The sequence below is a fragment of the Canis lupus genome, chromosome 31 (genome assembly GCF_003254725.2).
Source record: "Canis lupus dingo isolate Sandy chromosome 31, ASM325472v2, whole genome shotgun sequence".
NCBI lineage: Eukaryota > Metazoa > Chordata > Mammalia > Carnivora > Canidae > Canis > Canis lupus.
The window spans coordinates 31,081,597-31,102,941 of record NC_064273.1 but is presented as its reverse complement, the minus strand read 5'-3'; the positions used below and the strand labels follow the sequence as shown (position 1 = coordinate 31,102,941).

The window sequence follows — 21,345 nt, the reverse complement described above, 5'->3', positions numbered from 1 at the left end:
CATAAACTGTGCTCGGTACTGATCGCCCAAATGTAATGCGCTCATTAGGTCTATGTTAGCTCCGTTCTTCTTCTTCCTACCTATAGTCTGTTAAATTTGTGTTAAAGAAGCCTCTGGGGGCACCTGGGTGGCTCAGTCGGTTAAGCCTCTGACTCTTGGTTTAGGCTCAGGTCATGATCTCAGGGTTGTGACATCGAGCCCCACGTCTGGCTCTGAGCTAGGCATGGAGTCTGCCTGAGATTCTTTTCTTCTTCTCTCTGACCCCTCTGCCCTCCCCACTCTTCACTTGTGCTCTCTCTAAAATCAATCAATCAATAATCAATCAATCTTAAAAAAAATGCCTCTGGAAGTTTTTGGAACTCAAAGGATTATTTCTTCCGCATTTCTAATTATCTGTTCACAGAATTTATAGCTGGAGAGAACTTTAGGGAAGAGATAGAAAAACAGACAAGAAATCACTCATCTCGTGGTTGAAGGTTCACAAACGAGTGTTTTTTTGTTTTTTTGTGTTTTTTTGTTTTTTTTTTAGTTAAGTACAATTAAGCTGATTACAAGGAAATTTCAGCTTCTAGGCCATTCACAGGTAGAGGCAACCTAATCCTCCCCAGGTCTAAGCATACATCTGGGGATAAGTGCCAGCCCAACCGTCTCAAACTTAACTTCCCGCCAGACACCAAACCCACTCTTCTAAGTGAAGGTGCTAGGATGGAGGATGTGTTATTCTTTCCTCCTACCTTAGGTGCACTTGAATTGTTTTTGGTAGTGAAAAAATAAAAAGTCAGCTATTTTTTTTTTAAATTTTTTATTTATTTATGATAGTCAAACAGAGAGAGGCAGAGACACAGGCAGAGGGAGAAGCAGGCTCCATGCACCGGGAGCCCGACGTGGGATTCGATCCCGGGTTTCCAGGATCGCGCCCTGGGCCAAAGGCAGGCGCCAAACCGCTGCGCCACCCAGGGATCCCAAAGTCAGCTATTTTTATTGGAACAGTGGTTACTAACAATTTCCTTTTTTATTAAAAAAAGAAAAAATCTGATTTTTCAGTGAAAACAAAAAACATACTCCCTGGCATTTCGAACTACTCCTTATGTTGGAAGAGTCCTCACAACTTTACAAAGTACCCTCACACCACTGGAATGTAGCTAAACCACTGAGCAGGGCTAGGTGCCTTGACTGTCCCCAGGGGCAGCTAGGGCTGGAGTCGCCCCTCCTCCCTCCCAGGCCCAAAGACCCTGGGGACACAAAGCCTCCCACTGACCCTGCCCACTACCTTGCATGGTGTGCTCACCTGCTGAGTTCTCCTGCTTGAGGCAGTGAATGGAGGTCCTTTGGGTTTTGGGCTGGAGCAGGAGCAGGAGCATGGGTTCCAGGATGCGTGCCACATCACCAAGGGAGAGCGCCCGAACCAGCCAGCCCTGGGCTGCCGCACTGATGGCACCGTCCGTGCAGGCCAGGCTGTCCAGCACGACGAACAGGGATCTGCGGGTGGGAAGGGCACCATCAAGTCAGCATGTGGTGACCCCGTGCACCAGGATGCCCTTGGGGAGCTTCACCCATGCTGGGCTTAGAGACCAAGCAAAGACAAGTGGACATCCACCCAAGAATCACTAGGGGGGGCTTTCAAAATCCTGATGCCCCAGCTTCACCCTAAATTATTCAATTGACTTTGAGGCGGGCCCCCAGCATCGGATCAGCTACCCTTTCTCTAAGGCTGTGTGTCTGGCCCCACACCTAGTTTTGGAAACAAGGAGGAAGATTTTTTTTTTAAAGTACAAAAGACTGTACTGCAGTAAAATTCACATCTCAAGCATACAGTCGATGACACTTAAGTGTCTACACCCAGCGTAGCTGCACCCAGCGTAGCTGCAGCTCCAATACAGACCCAGACCGCCTCCACTTGCCTACATAGGTCCCTTCACGAGGCATGGTCTCAAAGCTGCTCAGGTGATTCTGATGCACTGGGCTCCCTCCTTCTGGGACCAAATTAAGAAAATTCCTACTATGTATTCACATGCATCTGGCCTAAAGTCACTCGAGGGATCATGGAAATCGTTTGCTGTGCGTCCAGAAAATGGGGTCATGTTATCAGTTTCGCACAGAGCCCCCTCATGGCCTGACACAATGACTAGGATCCTCGGCAAAGCGTCCTTTTTGACTTAAGGGTAATCTACATGAGGAGCACCTTACCTATCAAATGAGCGGTTGTGAGATGTCACACGACTGCCCTGGGTCTCTCTCGTCAGGTGCCAGATGACAGAAAACCTAAACAGAGCTTCCAGTCTTGTCCCCTTGATTAGGAAATAAGCGGGAGTGAGGCACCTCCCTCCCTCCCAGCAAACCCAACCCTAGTAACAAAGGAGAGCTCAGCAGGAAGACAGCAACCTCAGAGGCGGTGCTGGGCTCCCAGTGCGCCTGGGGCCAAGGAAGACGGGCATCCTCCCTTCCTCGCTCACTTGAATACAGTAAAGCACATTTTCAAGACCCCTCATCAGCCCATGTCCAGGGTCACACGTGGGTCGAAGATCACAAGATCATGAAGAGCATGGTGTGCTCACACACCTTGGGGGTGCCAGGCCCATGTGGCTCAGAGAAGAACGACACAACTTGACTGCAAAGGACGGCCAGGGCCTAAAAGGGTGATGCATTCCCTACGACTGCCTACTTCAGCAGCAGCTCTGGGATCCTTCCAGGGACTCAGTGTCCTGCAAACATCCTGGGAGTTGGGGGTGGGTTTCCCTGGTGAGTCTTAAGATGGACACAACCCATGTTTTTAGGACTCTAAAGGGGCTGGCTAGTGCTTCTGAAGGCCTCCCAATCTTCTGAGACTCTGTAACACCCCTCTGCTTACTGATCAGGGTATCTGCTGAGCCCCAGAGGGCTGAATACATGTAAGCCAGCCCTGGGCATCTACGGTGATGGGTGGCCTGGCAGTTGGGATTGTTGCAGGACAGAGATTACAGGCTGCAAGGACTTACCTTGTCAGGGTCCAGGAGGGCATGGCAGATGATATCTTCACAGATGTTGGCCGTTGGGGCCAGGCAGTGCAGCCGGTAGAACAACTCTACACAGGTGATGTGATGCTCTCGGGTCTCCTTGTTCAGCTGATTCCAAAGCACACGAGCCACCCTCTGGGGCAGGAGGGAGACTGTTAATATGGGCAGCACCCACATTTCTTCCTTGTGCCAGTCCAACCCCAGCCCCAAGGAACTGGCTTCTACCTACATTTCCTATGTGAGGTTCCCTAACATACAAAGAAATACCACCAACAAACAAAATGAAGCAAACCAAACCCCAAACCAAACCCAAATCCCACCAGGTGTCCCTACACCCAATGTGGGGCTCAAACTCATGACCCTGGGATCAAGAGTCGTGTGCTCTACTGACTGAGTCAGACAGGTACCCCAAGACTACTCTTTTTATTAAGTAAGCCCTATGCCCAATGTGGAGTTTTGAATTCAAGTCCCTGGGATCAGGAGTCACGTGCTCTATCAAATCAGTCAGCCAGGTGCTCTTTCAAACTTGGAGGTTTGGAACTTGCAGCTAAGAACACTGCAGCTCTTGCCCAGACTTTAACATTACTTTCAGAGAGGAAATCCACTGGAAGCAAGAACCTACTGGTTGACACATCCTTTTGACAAGCACACTTGACCAAGCCTTACTATGTGCTGGCACCGGAGGTCCCAGAGATGTGGCCTCCAGGAAGTGTGGGGAATTTGCAGTGAGTGGTGCCAGTCGTGAGGCAGATACACTCGCAGCACCTTACCACCTACAGCTGGCTTACACCGGTTACCACAAGGCACTGACAAAGAATCATGGCTTTCAGCTTTAATTCCACAAACCTGTCCATTCCCATTTCTTTTAAAAAAAATTTATTTATTTATTCATCAGATACACAGAGAGGCAGAGACACAGGCAGAGGGAGAAGCAGGCTCCATGCAGGGAGCCCAATGTGGGACTCGATCCCAGGACCCTGGGATCATGACCTGAGCCAAAAGCAGACGCTCAACCACTGAGCCACCCAGGCGTCCCTGTCCATTCCCACTTCTGTGAAGGTCATCACGGGGGATGCCCAGCTCACTTTCAGGACACAAACCACTCCCCAAATCAAGTCCTCCATCTTCTCAGCCCTGATTTTAGATCTTTAAACATACAGGGTCTAGGGCTGGCTGCAGCCCCTCCCAGAGCCCCAGGAAGCACCTGTGGGGTGCCTGGTGCAACCGGCTGAGACTCAGGGGAAGGCTGGCCCCATTTCTGGGAGAAAATTTCTGAAGGCATTTTTCCAGGTGATGGGAAAGGACTATGCCTCACAGACTGTGACATTTCACAAGTACATCTTAGATCAAATGACTTCTTTTGGATCATCTATTTCTGTTGGACAAAACTATCTTCTCTGCTTAGATCAAATTATCTGTTGACTGGCTTGAGCCCTAATCGTGATTTTTTTTTTTAATCTACGGGAATGTGATTTCCAATTGTCAAATTGCAATGAAAGCTCTGAATCAAAACTTCTGACTGAGTAGTCACCTTGTAGCCACTGTGGGCAAATTTATGTGGAAGAGCCTTCTTCCTTCTGGAAGGTTTAAAACAATGTTTTTTCAAGGGCTTGGGGGCTGATGTTGATCACAAAACACACATCGCACACCTGCTCCTTCATCTGAGTTAGACTTCTCAATCCCTATGTTCTGAACGCTTTTTTAGTGAACTGAATTCTGTTACTACCTGATTAGAAAGGTCAGGACACTTGTGGGATAGTGAACCTTATTCAACATGAGCACGGGGATGTGAGCTGTGCTGTGAGAATGAGATAAAGGCCAGAAGATCTGGAAGCAGCCCTGCACCTGGAGTCTGGGAACTGGCACATGGCCTGGCTATCTGTGCAGGTGGCTTCCCTGCTGCCCATCCAGCATCACCACATGGGCCAGCGCCAGCCACTGCCATCGTTCTAGAGAGCTGTGTATTGTAGAAAGCACACTCCAGTGCCCAGCGAGTGGTAAAGACTCAGATATGTACCACATCTGACTCAAAATAAAAATCAAGGCTTCAGAAAGAACTCAGAAAAGCATACTTTCCAAAAACATCACCAAGGGTACATCGTCAAAACAAGAATATTTAATGCAGTCATTTTATTCTATTGATAGCTTTCCAAAGATTCACAGACTAAATTCTTCCTTCTGTTCTTTCCCTGTGCCTTACAACATAATGACCGCAAACTTCTCAGATAGAAGCAGGAACAAGGAAGAGTTGCCCAGGCACAGCTGCTGGATTAGTGACATGGTTCCTGGTTGCAAGATCCACACGGACTCAACTCTGGTAAGAAGAGGAGGGGGCATGTCCGGGATGAGGGACCCGAGCCCAACAGCAAGTTAGTAAGACTCTAAGGATCTGACGCCATAGATGGGGTCTGAGGACACAAGATAGTCTGGCTGTGTGAGGAGCTCCATGTGCTCTCCCAGAAAAACTACTGTAAATAAAACTGAAAATTATGGAAAAAAAAACCAATCAAACATTTAGAGTCTCTGGAAATTATCCTAAGGACATTCAGGAAATAAAGAAATATTTATTCAAGAAAATCTAATTCCAGTAGAAAAAACAAGTCTGTAGCAATGGAACTACAACCCTCCCTCTCACCCCCCAGCCCAGCTTGGTGTGACAAGGAACGTGATTATCCCCCTGACCCTCCCCAGCTCCCAGTCCAAGGCTCTGCATCTTCACGGAAGGCACAGGCCACAGCATTTCACTCCTTGTCCTCACTCCTGGGTGGAGGCTGTGTCCACACACTGCAGGCCAAGAGTGCTTGAGTTCAGATCGTTCTTTCCCTAGTTTACTGGTAGGGGGACATTCCATGCTCAGAGAAGCAAGATCAGATGACTGGAGGCTATACCACTGGGGGTGACCTACAGGGCTTGCCCTCCAAGAGAAGCAGGCAACTGTCTCAGTCCCAGCACTTCTTGAGCAACAGGATGCAGAGACTTTGTCCAGAGTGAGAGGCAGGCCACAAACCAGAGAGCTAGCTCCTCCAGGAAAATGTGGGGCAGTTCAAACCCAAGAGTGCTCTCAAAAGCAATGGAATTTTTTAATAAGTGATTACGAAGAGGCTGGTAGCTCCATGACAGCAATAGGCCAGCTTGTTTATCAGAAATAACCAGGACAAGAGACACTTTGGAAGAACCCTCTTTGGTAAACAAAACAACTCAAAGATGACCTCCAGAAACCATCAGACTGTGGGGTAACGTACATCTCTGCTCACTGCTGAAAACATGAGAGCAGTGAGCCAGCAGTTTGTGGAGCCCAATAGTGGGGTGTACACTGACAGACAGCTTCACAGAGACCAGGGAAAGAGACAGTCAGTGACAAACCTTCTTAGGCCACTGTCACTGCAGGCTGACCGCACATCCCTCCAGGGAGCAGCACTAAAGGACTCATATGGCAGGGGAGACAGACTCCACCAAAACAGTCTAGGCAAGTCACCAAACAGCAGACAAGGACAAAACAAGATGCGGATGGCGGTCAAAATACAGTAAAGTTGCTATGATACATATCTAAAATATCCAGGTTTTGATAAAAACTGTAAGACATGCAACAAAACAAGAAAATATGATACTCGCATAAGGGAAAACGCAGGCAACAGAAGGTGTCTGGGAGAGCAACCAGGTGTCAGATTTATTTAGCAAAGACTCCAAAGTAGTGATTGTAAGTATGTTTAAATAACTCAAGGAAGCCATGCTTAAAAAAGTAAAGGAAGATATGATGACAATTTCTTTTCAAGTAGAAGACATCAACAGGGAGACAGAAAGTGGAAGGAAGGAAGAGAAGGAACCAAATGGAAATTTTGGAACTGAAAGTACAATAACTGAAATGAAACTTTCACCCCTCAAAGGGCTCACTGGTTCATCTGAACTGAAAGAAGGAAAACTCGGTGAAGAAAATGGATCAACAGAAATGGTGAAATCTGAAGAATAAAGAGAAAGAAACGAAGGAAAGGAAACGGTCAAGTGCAGCAGCAGCAGCAGCACGTCCACAAGTGGAGTGCTGGGGAAGGAGGAGGAGAAAGGAGCAGGGAAAATATGTGCAGAAGTAGGGGACAAAACCTTCCCAAATTTGATTTAAAAAAAAAAAAAGATATTGAACTACACATTTAAGAAGCTTGAAGGATTCCAAGTAGGATAAACTCCACACGATCCACACTGGACACATCACAACGAGAGGCTAACAGACTAAGAGAAGGAGGAAACTTTGAAGCAGCAAGAGAAAAATCACTCATCATTCACAAGGGAAACCCAAGAAGATGAAGAGCTGCCTTTTCATAAGAAAGGCTGGAGGCAAGATGACAGTGGGATCACATATCCAAATGGGGAGTTCCAATGTAAGTTCCAACATTCACATGAGCATTTGTCACAGATTATTGAAAAAGTGCTGTTGGGCGTCTGGATGGCTTAGCTGGTTAAGTGTCTGACTCTTGATTTCAGCTCAGGTCACGATCTCAGGGTTGTGAGATCAAGCCCCTAAGGTGGGCTCCGTGCTGTGTGTGTAGCCTGGTTAGGATTCTCTCTCTCTCCCTGCTCCCGTGCCCCTGTGTGCACAACATGGATGCTCTCAAAAAAAGTGCTGCTTTACTTACATATTGTATATTCAAGCATATCTGGGGCTGTTTAAAGTATATTTATTCTTATATTCCAAGTGTTGAAAGAAAAAAACCACAACCAAGAACATTATACCTAGGAAAACTATCTTTCATAAAAGGAGAAATAAAGGTATTCCAGATAAACAAACTCTGAGTGAATCTGTTGCTAGCAGACCTGTCTTATAAGAAACTCTAAAGGAAGTTCTGGTGGGGGCATGGGGCAACTGGGTGACGGGCATTAAGGAGGGCGCCCAATGGAATGAGCACTGGGTGTTACATGCAGCTTCTCAATCGCTCATTTCCACCTCTCCAACTAAGAATTCACTACATATACATTGAATTTAAATTAAAAAAAAATCAAATCAAAACACAAAAGAAATACTAAGGGAAGTTCTCGAGGTGAAAGCAACTGACCCCAGTTCATCAAATCCATACGAACAGCACCAGTAACGGTAATTGCGTAACTCTAAAAAGACAGCATAAATGCTACCTCCTTTCTTTCAACTGATTTTCTGGAAGAGGCTGAGCACATAGGTATCCCAGCAGCTATCACCAGAACATGTAGAAACACCCTTGTGCGCCAGTGGCATGGAAGACAGGCAGGGCACAGGTGTGCGGGAGGGAAGGCAGTGGCCTGGGTGCCACCTGAAAGCCCCACCTGAAGGGCCAGGAATGTTAAAGAAGAAAGTTAAGTAACAAACTGTATAGCTATTCAGTCTCCTTTCTCCTCCCCACTTCTTTAAAGAACACAGTATCATGTAGTGACTCTAACGCTGTGTCGTGGGGTCTGTCTCACACACGCACACACACACGGGTGTAACGTGCAGAACAACAGCACCAGGAAGGGGAGGAAAAATTGACACTGAAGGAGGTCTCTGGGTTTCACTGCATCTCAGTCTGGAAGTGAGTAGATTCTGATGAGCTAGGATGTACTCGGTAAAACCCTGGAGCGACCAGGGAATTTTTAAATAAGTGATTACTTATTAATTAAAAAGTGGAGAAAGCTCCAAAGATCTACGGAGAAAAATCATGAAAGCGATGCAAACTTTGCACTGGAAAATATCCATTTGCTGAAAAAGAAAATGGTAAAGGGGGGATGACAAAACCCAGAAAAAAACAGTAAGCACAATGGCACAGTTCTATAGACACAGTGAAAGCCACTGAACTGTACACTTCCAGTGGGTGATGTATGTGGCCTGTGAATTATGTCTAAATACAGCTATTATTAACAACAGCGACAAAAAGAAACTGAGCTGTGAGGTGGCCTGAGTTATGTGACCTGTTTGGGAAGAGCTCATCCCAAACAGAAAAATGGCAGCCTATTTCCAAGGCCTTTCAGCACAGAGGCTCTTAGGACCCAAAGGGACAGTATAGGTTCAATATCTCATTCACCCATAAAACATGTAAAATATCCCTTCCTAAGTGTCACAGCTTTTCAGGGTGCCTGCCGCCCCATCAGTGCAGGGAAACCTGTTCCATCCACAGGTCCTGGTGAGCGGGCACATTCCTCTCTGCATCACATCACCTCCTGCCCCAGGGCCCCTGTCACTGCTGGGTGGGCTGGAGAAGCTGAAGGCACTGACCCAAGGGTGCTTCACTGACAGACTGTTTAACAGCCCCGACCAGTTGGTCCAGAATTACAGGAAAGACATACAAGCATCATTAGCTATAGGAACCAAACCTGACGGTCAGGAGGCAGACTGAAGGTCAAGTGGCAACCACGTTTGTTACCTGAACCCCTGGATGGCCCAGCGAGGTGCAGAGGGAGCAGCCTCCGAGTCTCAAAGCCCCCCAGGTGAGAGCCAGCTGCATTCCACTCTTGCCTTTTGGCCTCCACGGGGCACTAGCTCAATGTAAACTCCACTTTTTCTTTTTTCTCATAAGCTGACTGGAACTGCTTGTAGCTTTCTGCAATTAAATGAGCCCTGGCATATATAGCTTTAAGCTATTTCGCTTTGTCCCCCAAAAGAGAGAGAACACCTGCTCACTGTCTTTGGCAATAATCTTTCTTAAATTTGACGAGTCCCATGTTTTCCTTGAGGTTAACTAGCTTTGGGATGCCTGGGTGGCTCAGTTGGTTGGGCGTCTGCCTTCGGCTCAGGTCATGATCCCAGAGTCCTGGGATAGAGCTCCACATCGGGCTCCCTGCTCAGTGGGGAATCTGTTTCTCCCTCTCCCTCTGCCCCTCCCCACTGTCCTGCTGTCTCTCTCTCTCTCTCTCTCAAATAAATAAAAAAAAATCTTAAAAAAAAAAGTTAACTAGCTTCAAAGCCTTTACCCTTATATGTTAGGGCACAATCTCTTGTTCCATATATTTAGATAATTCAACAATCTTTGCATATGAAGTCCAGTTAGCCTAAAACTGAACACAAATCTTTATGGAACTCTTGCTGCAGAGCCAGAAACTGTGCCAGCAGGCTGGGGTAGTGGCGCAGACAAGGGGAGCACAGGTCTCCAGCAACCCTCTCGGGCTGTCCCCCGAGCCACCATACCCCATCACAGCGCCTGCCACCTCGCAGGCAACTTTAAATAAGTGGTCAGGAAGAGGCTCCCACCCACCTCCTCCGAGTGGGAAGTACCTGATAGAAGTCTGTTTTCTCTGCAATGACTTTCAGTATTCCTGGAGCAATGGGAGGAACCGTCACCATCTGCAGCTTGCCGAAAAAGGGGTTGTGTCCAGAGCTCTTGTAGCGTTTCATCTTGTCTTCGATGACAAGGGCCAGGGATTGGGAGTGGTTGATCACCTCCAGCAGAGTGGAGATGGCCACGTTCTGGAGGAAGCAGTCAGACACACAGCAGCCCACAGTCATGAGGGATCGCAGCCACGACGGGAAACTACAGTCGCCGGCTCCTGAAAGGAAGCAGGTCAGACAAACAAAATCCCATGAAGACACACCTCCACCATGTGCAGGTTCTAAGACACCCTGAGATCCACAAGTCGGGTGGCCAGCAGGGGGATAACCTTCCGCTGGGGACACGGTATCAGCCATCACGCAGGGCCAGAGGACAAAGGAGACTGGGTCTGCTTTCGAAAGCTTGTCACATTACTGGAATTCTGGAAATGTCAATCTCAAGGCTCCGAGATGACTCAAAGTGTTTACTTTTTATTTTAAAAATTTACATAGAGAATTCACGTTAAAAATTTCTTCTAGATTTATAGAGTCAATCCACATTTTTTGGCATAGAGTTCGAAGTGTTTTTTCAAGGCTGTCTTGATGGTGGGACACATGGCACTAGCTTTAAAAGGGCCCAAAATGCACTGTAGATTTAAAACCTAGTGACGTGCTTCCAAGCACAGGTCATCTGCAGCTAATGAGCCAAGAGACACACTGCACAGGAAATTTACTGTAATGACAACAGGAGGGGACAGCTTTGTCCTGCATTCCCACCAATGTAATCACTTTTCTCTTGTTCTCTATCTTCCTCTTTTTTCTTTAAAGCGTTCACTACCTGCTAAGGATTGAGTTGTGTCTGCCCCAGATTTATATGTTGAAGCCTGATGCACTGGTATTTGGAGGTGGGGCCCTCATGACGAGATGAGTGCCCTTATAACAGACACCAGTGAGATCTCCCTGGACCCTCGGGCTGTGAGCAACCCGAGAGAAGGTGGCTGTCTATAACCAAGGGGAGAGCTCTCATTAGAAACTGACTCTGCTGGCACCCTGACCTCAAACTTCCAGCCTCCAGAACTGTGAGAAGGACATTTCTGTCCCTTAAGCCACTCTGTGAGTGCTGGAGCTGCTAAGACACTGCCTATTATGGGTAGAACGGTGTCCCTCCAACACCCCCAAATTCTTACGTTGCAGTCATAAACCCCTTTAGGACCTCAGAATGCAAACTTCTTTGGAAATAGGGTTGATGCACATGTAAGGAGTTAAAGCAAGGCCATACGAGGGTGGGCCCCTAATCTGGTATGACTGGTGTCCGGAACCCAGGACATGTACACATATGCAGGGGGGCACCATGCAAGCTGCAGTTAGGATGCCAATAAGCCAAGGAACTACCAGAAGCTAGGGGAGAGGCCTGGGAACACATCCTCCTGATCCTTCAAATGGAGAACAGCCCTCAGATTTCTGCCTCCAGAACTGTGAGACAATACATTTCTGTGGTTTTAGCCATTCAGCTTGTGGCACTTTGATATGGCACCTTAGCAAACTAATGCCGATCTTTAACAACCGGGATGATGGACTAGTCTATTCACTGATCATCATTAAGCACCTTTTCTGTTCCAGACCTCTTAATGGGCTGTGTGGGACCACTCAAGTTTAGAGATACGGTCCCATCCTCACCAATCTGCCCCCTTTAAGACGCAAGTCAAAAGCACACACAAATAGTGACAAAAACACACAGGGCAGACAGGGTTTTGACTGGTCTGTGAACACCAGCTGAACGACAGGGCTCCTTGAGGAGGACTCTGGGGGGGCAGCCCTCTCACCGGGAAGCTGGAAGAGCGTTTCGCAGAGCCGCTCCGTCTCCTCCTCAGACAGGTAGACGGGGAAGGTGGCGCAGTCCAGCAGCAGGTGGCAGGCGGCGGCGAAGGCCTCCCTGCAGCCCTCCCGCGAGCTGCCCAGGTCAACGACCACCTGCTCCACAGCCCAGTCCCTCTCCTTCTTTGGGCCGGGGCTCCTGGGAAGAGGTGATGGCAACTCCGCACTTTTTGTCTTAAATGGAGACCCTCGAGCTGTGAACAAGTCTGAGAGCATCTGCTTAAACTGGGGCACGCTGATGGGCTTCGCGTCCCATGGGTTCTTCCTGTCGGAGTCGCTGCCTGCTGCACACGGTGGCCCGCCTTCATCCCTCTGGCCTGCGGGCTCTTCATGCTTGTCCTCTTCCCCGGACGTTGTCACTTGTACTCCAAAAATGTTCTTGTGGGCAAAATTGGCGATCAGCTCCTGGATGCAAAGAAATGTCCGCTGCATACTCCCACCCTTCTTCCAAACATCGTCTTTTTCGGGAGAAACCCTGGGGACTCGCAAGTGCTCCGAGAGCTCTGGCGATGAGGCACTGAGCCCGATCCCACTGTCTTCAGACTTGAGGGGAGGAAACGAAGCATCTTCATCAACTGGAATCACTGCCTTGGTGTCTATAATCATTTCACTGTTTTCACCTTTTACTGGGCTCTGTAAAAAAAAAAAAAAAAAAAAAAGGAAATTTGTATTTTACACTTCTTGTGAGGCCAAGAGATTCAAATATCGGGCATACCATGAATATGTACTTCTTGTTTTTCGAAACCCTAATTCTCTAAAGCAAGAGAATCCCTGCGTGAAAGCATATAATAAAATGAAGACAGCACATCAGGGGGAAGAGAGAGGGAAGAGGCTGCCGGGCCCCACACTCTCCAAGGAGGCAGGCTTTGAGCCCAATCTGTATAATTTATTTAGGTTCAAGGTTCAAAAACCCTATTTAAAAATAGTTTCTGACATATTTTAAATTAAAAAAACTGAATGAGGATATTGAGCTGAGGGTAAAATAAAGGCCTGAAGAAATTAATGAGCAAAAAGCCAGAATAAAGTGTTTACCTGTGTGTATATGGTACCCATCTGTCTATCTATCTGTGTGTGTGTATTCTGGCTTTTTTCCTTTTTTTTTTTTTTAAAGATTTTAATTTATTCATGAGATACACACACAGAGAGAGAGAGGCAGAGACATAGGCAGAGGAAGAAGCAAGCTATATGGAGCCCAACACAGGACTTGATCCCAGGACCCTGGGATCACAACCTGAGCCAAATGTGGGACTTGATCCCAGAACCCTGGATCACAACCTGAGCCAAAGGCAGACACTCAACCACTGAGCCATCCAGGTGCCCATTCTGTGGCTTTTTCAAGGAGATGACACTGCAACCTTCAACCAGTCAACCTCTTCTCTTACAGTGTGCTCTATAGGGAAGAATGAAATAGAATGCACTTTGTGAAACATCATCAATTGTATTTGTAGACACATGCTTAAATTTTGTGTCTTAAATCATTTAAGGGAAATTTATTAGCTACAATAGCTAGAAAAAAAAAGGGGGGGGGGACTAACTTTGGAAGGGAGATTACCAGTCTGTAAGTGAATCTGCACCCAAGTGCAGGCCCGGCCCTGACCACTCAGAGTGGAGGGCCCATTGCCTCGTCTGTCTGCACTCCTGCCTGCAGCTGCACTGAATGGGTGTCAAGAGCAGAATTTTCAAATCTTTAAGGAAAGCAGAAAATAAAAACAATCCAGACTGCGGGCCTCGAGCTGCTTGGGGGAACTCTGGCTGTTATTGTCTTCTGGGAGGACCCTTTGGCAGCATCCATACCAACTTAGAAGGAACATGCATCTCTCCCAGTTTAAAAAGAAATGGGCTTGATCACAGTCCACGTGGAGGAGTTGATCCTTCAGAGAAACCTGCAAGCACGAACTAGTTGTGCAAGGATACTTAGTACAGCACTGTTTTTAACATTGAAAAACCCGAAATCATCTATGTGACCTTGGTAGGGGAAGAGCGGAAGATGAGGTAAAGCAGCAAGACTATATGGCGTGGAAACCAAACAAGAGTAAGAGACCTCTATGTAGACCAAAGTGGAAAGAGAACCAAAGTGAGTCAGAAAACAGCAGATGTTATAGCTTGAAGTGTGTCCCCCTCAAAAGATGAGAAGTCCTAACCCCGGTACTTGTAAATATGACCTTCTTTGGACACGGGCTCTTTGCCGATGGTCAAGTTAAAATGAGCTCCTCAGGGTGGACCCTAATCCAACATGACTGATGTCCTTACAAAGAGGAAATCTGGCATTGTGAGGATGAAGACAGATCAGGGCAATGAGTCTATAGCAGAGGGACACCAGAGACTGCTAGCACCACCAGGAGCTGGGACAGAGGACGGAGCCGTCTCCTCCTCCCACACCCTCAGAGAAAACCAGCCCGGCCCACGCCGTGATCCCTGACTTCCAGCTCCAGAACTGGGAGGCACTAACTTCCGCTTATTTAAATCACTCAGCCAGTGATACTTCCCTACTGCAGCCCACGTAAACTAATATCTCACTTAGATGCTTAAAAAGACACCAGCGTCACACAAATACAAACATATGCATAAAAAGGTCTGGAGACTGAGCTGAATTGAAGCAATAGCTGTAGGAGAACGTAGCGGGGGTGAGCAAAGTGAATGCGGGTGTCAGCTACCAGGCTAGATGCTTTTAGGAAGTGTTTGAGGATTTTAGAAGCATATTTTAGCTATTACCTTTATATCCTCTGATCTTTACTCCTTTTTTTAAAAAAATTCATTCATGAGAGAAACAGAGACAGGCAGAGACATAGGCAGAGGGAGACTGCAGGCTCCCAGCAGGGAGCCTGATGCAGGACTCGATCCCAGGACCCTGGGATCACGCTCTGAGCCAAAGGCAGATACTCAACCACTGAACCATCCAGGCGTCCCTGATCTTTACTCTCACTCCAACCAACCCTAATTCCTTCCTGCTCCCAGGAAGGCAAAAGCCTAGCCCAAGGGAGCCACTTGTGCTCCTCGGGGCCATACCATGCTTCCGCTCGTGGGCTCCATGTCCAAGTAGGAAGGTGGCATCTGGACCTTGCTGAGCACTTTGAAACATGTCTTCAAGGCATGCGTGAGCTCAGGTAAGCTCAACGCCTCCATTTCCTCAGCTAGAGGCTGCACCAGACAGCCCAGCACCTGAGGGAGGTACTGGGTTTGCACCTCGGAGTAAAGTTCCTGTGGAAAACAAACATGAGATTAACTAACAGGTTTCCAATTTCTGGTCAGAAAAAAAAAATGCACCTCAAAATGGCACCTTGAAAAAGTCCATTTTTAAAAAGATTTTATTAATATTTATGAGAGAGAGAGAGAGAGAGTGAGCATGTGTGTGTGTGAGAAGGTGGGGGGGATAGAGGGACAAGGAGACTCCTCGATGAGCAAGGAGCCAGACATGTAGCTGAATCCCAGGACCCTGAGGTCATGACCTGAGCCTAAGGCAGACACTTAACACACTGAGCCACCCAGGCGCCCTGAAAAGTCAATCTTTTTTTTTTTTTTTTTTTTTTTTTAAAATAATTTTTTTAAACCTTTATTTATTTATGATAGGCACACAGTGAGAGAGAGAGAGGCAGAGACACAGGCAGAGGGAGAAGCAGGCTCCATGCACTGGGAGCCTGACGTGGGATTCGATCCCGGATATCCAGGACCGTGCCCTGGGCCAAAGGCAGGCGCCAAACCGCTGCGCCACCCAGGGATCCCTGAAAAGTCAATCTTTTTAGAGAATGAGTGTCTCATGTTCGTTCCCAAATCAGAAAAAAAAAATCTCTTTGATCTCAACAAATCAATGCACATTCTTTCTCTCTTTTCAAGTGTCTTTACCTTTTCTTTGCTTTTTTTTCTTCCTAAAGACTTGGGGGAGAGAGAGAGAGAGCATGCATGTGAGCAGAGGGAAGGGCAGGAAGAGAGAGAGAATCTTATGGAGGCTCCACTCTCAGCATGGAGCTCGATGTGGGACTTGATCTCAGGTCCCTGAGGATTATGACCTGAACCAATCAAGAGCTAGACGCTCATCTGATTGAGCTACCCACCCAGGCGCCCCTCAGGTGTCTTTACTTTTTCTAATAGAAAATCACTGCCACGCTTACTTCCATATTAAGGAAATTAGTTTCCTTTAAGAAAATTAGCCAGTGGCACAATTTTACCTAGAAATACATTTACTCTCACTCCTAAATAACGGCAGTGCAAGGTGATGCCAGTTTATCTGGCTTACGTGACCTGGGCTCAGGCCACTTACAATCGGCTCAGAGTTATAACTTCTTTTATTTTTTTTTTTTAATTTTTAAAATTTAAATTCAATTTGCCAATATATAGTACATCATTAGTTTCAGATGTAGTTTTTTCTCTACCTGTCTCTTGCATAAGAGACTTAAGAGGTTACGTTCAGCTACATCTTCCAGGCCAAAACAAACATGAAAAGTGTTGTGGATTTATGCGCACCCGCTTTTCAGGAAGGTGTGGTTTATCAGGCCAACAACACTAATGAACGGAAATAACAGCAAGCACGGGGTCACCACTTCTTGGCAGGGGCCTTACCAAGGGGATAACATCCAGAAGGAACACCAGGAGGGTGCAGAGCTCCGAGACCGTCGGGGGAGGGCTGATGCTTTTCCCAACAGTGTAAGTGTGCTTCGTTGGTCTACAGAAGTCACGGGGAAGAAAATCCAATCAATTCTTTCTCCTCTAATAACTTTAAGTATCTCTTATGATGTCGAATCAAGTTACTCTATTTCAAACATAACGAAAGACAGCTCTGTGTTCTAATGAGGAAGCTTCAGTGACTAAAACCACTGGACACAGAGGTGTCAGTCAGTGTCTTGAATCTGCCTGTCTCCCAAACAGGTCCAACTCAGACTCGAACTTCATCAGTTCAATGAGGGTGGTCCCTTGGTGGTGGGATTCCGAGCCCAGCACATCCTGCTTTCAACAGGAGCAACGCTAAGCAAACGCATGGTCCAAGGGAAGCCGCCTGGCTAGAGAAGACATGGACTGCACAGGTCCACCTGCTGTGGGGGCAGCCTGAGATGACTCCTCCATGTGACACCCTTGAGCTCATCCCCGTGAGCCACTTAGCTTTTCCAGCTTCCACAGAGAAGTTTAACTTCACCGGTCAGCTCTACGGTAGCCGCTTATACAAAAACTCAACACTTGTTTCTAAATAAGCAGGCAGCTGGTGAAATAGGTAAGTCAAAAACCATACATGTTGGTTCTCAAAACAGAGTAGCTTTGGATTCATCGAGCCATCACAGCACAACTCAACCTGGGTTGTCTTCATTGCAAATTAGCACCTGGCTACCCAGGGGTTTATCTTAGCAAGAGAATGCCTTTGAAGAACTGCATACACTATAATCTAGCAACTAATCTCAGGAAACCCCCAGCATATGTCTGTAAAGGGACAGGACAAAGTGCTATTTGTAACAATGAAAAAATTGAAACTGGTGTTTCCACCCGATGTACACACAGATCTCCAGAGGACTGTTAACCAACCCCACAACATCAGACTGCAACGTTATCTACAACCTGATATCCCTCATGTAAAACTTGAACAGACACACTGGACTGTGTCATTTCTGGATACACATTTAGTTATAAGGGCACAGACAACATCAGCGGCACGATAGACACTAATAATCCCAATAGGAAAGGAGCAGGTGCTGGGAAGGTAGGAGGGAGTTAGTTCTACCTAGGAGGCAACATTTTATTCCTTTAAAAAAAAAAATCTGAAAAACAATGGCCAAGTGTTGCCTAAATTTCCAGTAATGGGTGCATGTGTGCCTGGCATTTCTTGTTCTTTCTTACATTTGAAATGTTGCATAGTTGATTTTTTTTTCTTTTTGAGAAGGCAAGCACACCATGTGACTCCGAAATGCAAATAGGCTGACCAAGATATACTGTAGCTTCAGTATAACACAGCCAGCTGTGCTCTTGCCCATGGGTCCAACTACGACTAATTTATCCATCACGGAGTTGAATGCCTACGGGGACCTGGCTCCAGGGACACAGAGTAGCACAGTGGGATCAGCTGGGGAGTCAGACATTCCTGGGTTCGCATCTCGGCTGCTGCTAATGTGTTGTGTAGTGCCATACCGGGTGCCTCATGTCACTGGGCTCCGGTTTTCTTCTTTGATACAAGTGCCGACTTCTCTTTGGGGGTGTCCCAAGGAGCTAATGGGTGTGCTTGGCTTTCAGGCCAGAGGAGGGCCCACAGCAAACAATAAGTAAAGCTTCTATTAAGTTGCTAGGTTGAGGAAGAACAGAGACAGCAGAGAGCATCATGCTGAACAGTAAGAGGAAGGAAGCCTGATGCTGTGACTTGGACAAGACAGGGGCTGAGAGACTACACTAGTCCCCCGCTGTGGGGAGAGGGTCCTGGGAGAGGCTCCCCAGGGTGTGCCACCATCCACAATGTTGAGGTGGTGCAGGTCACCAACTAAAGCTGACATAAAGCTGATTATGGCAGTTTGAAACATTAAAGCTTTTATCTGACCCGTGATACAAAAATTTCAGGAAGAATTTGAGAAGACTGATGATTTTAAAATCACTTGCTCTTGTCACTGAGGTGCAGAATAAACCCCTTTAAACAGATCCACCTCCCAGAGAACAATATGAAGATATGTTTGGTCAATGTACCTAGAAAATGCACAGGGTTTTCTCAAATTAGAATTAATAAATTAAAAAGCTCCAGAATTATGTGGCAGAGATTATCGGAACCTTCTCACGGGCAATATCTTTTATTCTACTAAAATTTTAAGTGAATTCTCTCCCATTGTGTGCTCAGCAGAGACCACCCACCCTGAGCCACAATAAGCAGCTATGAAACTACAAAAGCTTCCAATCCTTCCTAAACATTCCATAATCCTGAACTGGATACTTACCTAAAGCAGTCCTCAAAACACCGGGTCATATAGTCCCAGAGAAAGTCTGTGCTTAGGGAGGTGATCAGCAAATTCACCGTTTTAACAATCTCAGAGGCATTTCTGTTTTCTTTTATTGCACTGTAAAGGAAGGTGGATGCTCATAAATATATCTATGAGAAACCGTCTATCATGAGAACAGTGTGTCTGAAAAATTGTAATTCATTTACTTTTTTTTTTTTTTTTAAGATTTATTTATCCACGAGAGACACAGACTGAGAAGCAGAGACATAGGCAGAGGGAGAAGCAGGCTCCTCGCAGGGAGCCTGATGGGGGACTCCATCCCGGATCCCGGGATCACGACCTGAGCCAAAGGCAGGCACCCAATCACTGAGCCACCCAGGAGTCCCTCGTTTGCTTATTTCTAGAGAGACAGACAAAACCCAGTAAGGATAAATATGTTACTAGTCTGACAGAGAAAAAAGTTTGCATAATGCCATCCTACACAGTATATATGCTGATACATTCTCTTAGAAGTAAGTGTAAGAGCTACTGTAAAAAGAATCGGTATAAACCAGTCAGTCATTAGTACCCTGCTGGTAAAATAACAGGGTACACCCATTTGGGTGGGAAATTTGGCTAAGATTTAAATGTGCATCTTCTATGACTCAGGAAATGTATTCTAGGGGTTTCTCCTACAGAAGTCCTTGTACAGGCACACAAGTATGCATGAGAATACCACTGCAAGGCCGTTTAAAAATACTGAGAAAGTAGAGGCCACCTAACAGTTAATCAATGGGAGACTGGTCAGTCAGGATTTATTTAAATAAGTGATAAATCCTCATTGAGGAACCAAAGGCAACGTGATGTTCCACTGGAGAAGGCAGGGGAGCTACTCATGACTGCATTTTAAGAAAATAAGCAACTAAATAATTAATGTAATTCCATCTCTATAGATTATTTTCTTAAAGATTTAATTATTTATTTTAGGGAGAGAGCAAGCGTGTGAGCTGCAGGAGGAACAGAGGGAGAAGACCTTAAGCAGACTCCCCACTGAGCGAGGAGCCCGATGTGGGGCTTGATCCCATGATACTGAGATCATGACCTGAGCTGAAATCAAGAGTTGGATGCTTAACTGACTAAGCCAGCCAGGCTCCCCTCGAATTCCATCTTTAAAATAAAATATAGGCATCGATATATTTATGATTGCATTGAAAATCTGGAAATAAAAATGTTTTATGTTTTTCTTCTCAAGGGCGGTGGGATTGTGGGTGATATCTTTTTTCTCGATATGTGCAAATATTAGTATATTCCACAAAGAGCATGTACTATTTTCGTATTCAGAAAAACAATAATTCTGGGAGAAAAGAACAAACACTCTGGGAGAGAAAAAGCAAACACTCAGAACTCTTGGTACATTGACAATTAAGAAGCCAGAGAACTCTTCAAATAGATTTATATTTTCAATATACCTAATGCCAATTCAAGCAGAAAAAAGTTACATCAAGAATAAAGTAAAAAAGAAGAGACTGTATTATCTTAAAAGGAACAAAAACAAGGGACGCCTAGGTGGCTCAGTGGTTGACTGCCTTCAGCTCAGGTCATGATCCCAGGGCTCCGGGAATGAGTCCCACACTGGACTCCCTGCTCATTGGGGAGTCTGCTTCTCCATCTGCACTCCCCCTCATCCCACTCTAATAAATAAAATCTTGGGGGGAAAAAGGAACAAAACCCAAAACCTAGGGTTGAGAGAGAGAACTATATACCTACATACATGTCTGCCATGTCCTGAACCCCACTAACTCCACCTTCAGATCCTGCAGCACAGGCCCTTAGGGTGCCCTTGGCCAGCTCTCCCCCTGCCACCAGACCCTGGCTCCACTTCCTGACCTTGCCCCATCCTCTGCCATCCTCCCTGTAAGTCACCACATGGGCACACCAGCTCCTGTCCTTGAAACAGCTTTCACACTTGCTCAGTAAATATGTTCTGTATGTCCCAGCTGGGCAGAGACTAACTCAGATGCCTTTGAAACTCTTCAAAGGGCACCTGGGTGGCTTAGTTGGTGAAGTGTCTGCTTTCAGCTCAGGTCATGATCTTGGGGTCCTGGGATGGAGTCCTGCCTCCGACTCCCTGCTCAGCGGCCAGCCTGCTTCTCCATCTGCCCCTCTCCTCTGCTCGTGTGCAAGCGCTCCCACCACCCTCTCTCACAGAAAAGAAAAAAAACAAAACAAAAACCTCTTGACAGTATTTGACAGGAAGCAGGCCATTTATGGTGATGGACTCAAGAGCATCGGTTACCTTAATCAGTGGTGTGATCCCTTGCCTGCCTGCTTTCTCTAGCCCCACATGACTTATAATAAACAG

General features: G+C 46.6%; 1 protein-coding gene and 1 long non-coding RNA gene across 7 annotated transcripts in view; one reads left to right on the top strand and one right to left on the bottom strand.

Moving 5' to 3' along the window:
* DOP1B (DOP1 leucine zipper like protein B) overlaps window positions 1–21,345 on the bottom strand; it is a 105,504-nt gene that overhangs the window by 37,501 nt on the left and 46,658 nt on the right. For all 6 annotated transcript variants that reach the window (XR_007407543.1, XM_025449663.3, XM_049104570.1 and 3 more), the window contains 8 exons: window positions 19,002–19,121; window positions 16,663–16,765; window positions 15,115–15,306; window positions 12,057–12,741; window positions 10,201–10,472; window positions 2,976–3,128; window positions 2,188–2,288; window positions 1,289–1,479 (listed from right to left, as the gene is read on the bottom strand). Coding sequence is in view for 5 of the 6 variants with exons in the window: in XM_025449663.3 (XP_025305448.1) it covers window positions 1,289–1,479; window positions 2,188–2,288; window positions 2,976–3,128; window positions 10,201–10,472; window positions 12,057–12,741; window positions 15,115–15,306; window positions 16,663–16,765; window positions 19,002–19,121 (1,817 nt within the window). In the remaining variant the exon portion in view is untranslated. The remainder of the gene's footprint in view (window positions 1–1,288; window positions 1,480–2,187; window positions 2,289–2,975; window positions 3,129–10,200; window positions 10,473–12,056; window positions 12,742–15,114; window positions 15,307–16,662; window positions 16,766–19,001; window positions 19,122–21,345) is intronic.
* LOC118353009 (uncharacterized) lies at window positions 9,296–20,234 on the top strand. Its single transcript, XR_004811095.2, has 3 exons — window positions 9,296–9,416; window positions 16,969–17,308; window positions 19,971–20,234. It is a non-coding gene; the product is annotated as an uncharacterized LOC118353009 (long non-coding RNA).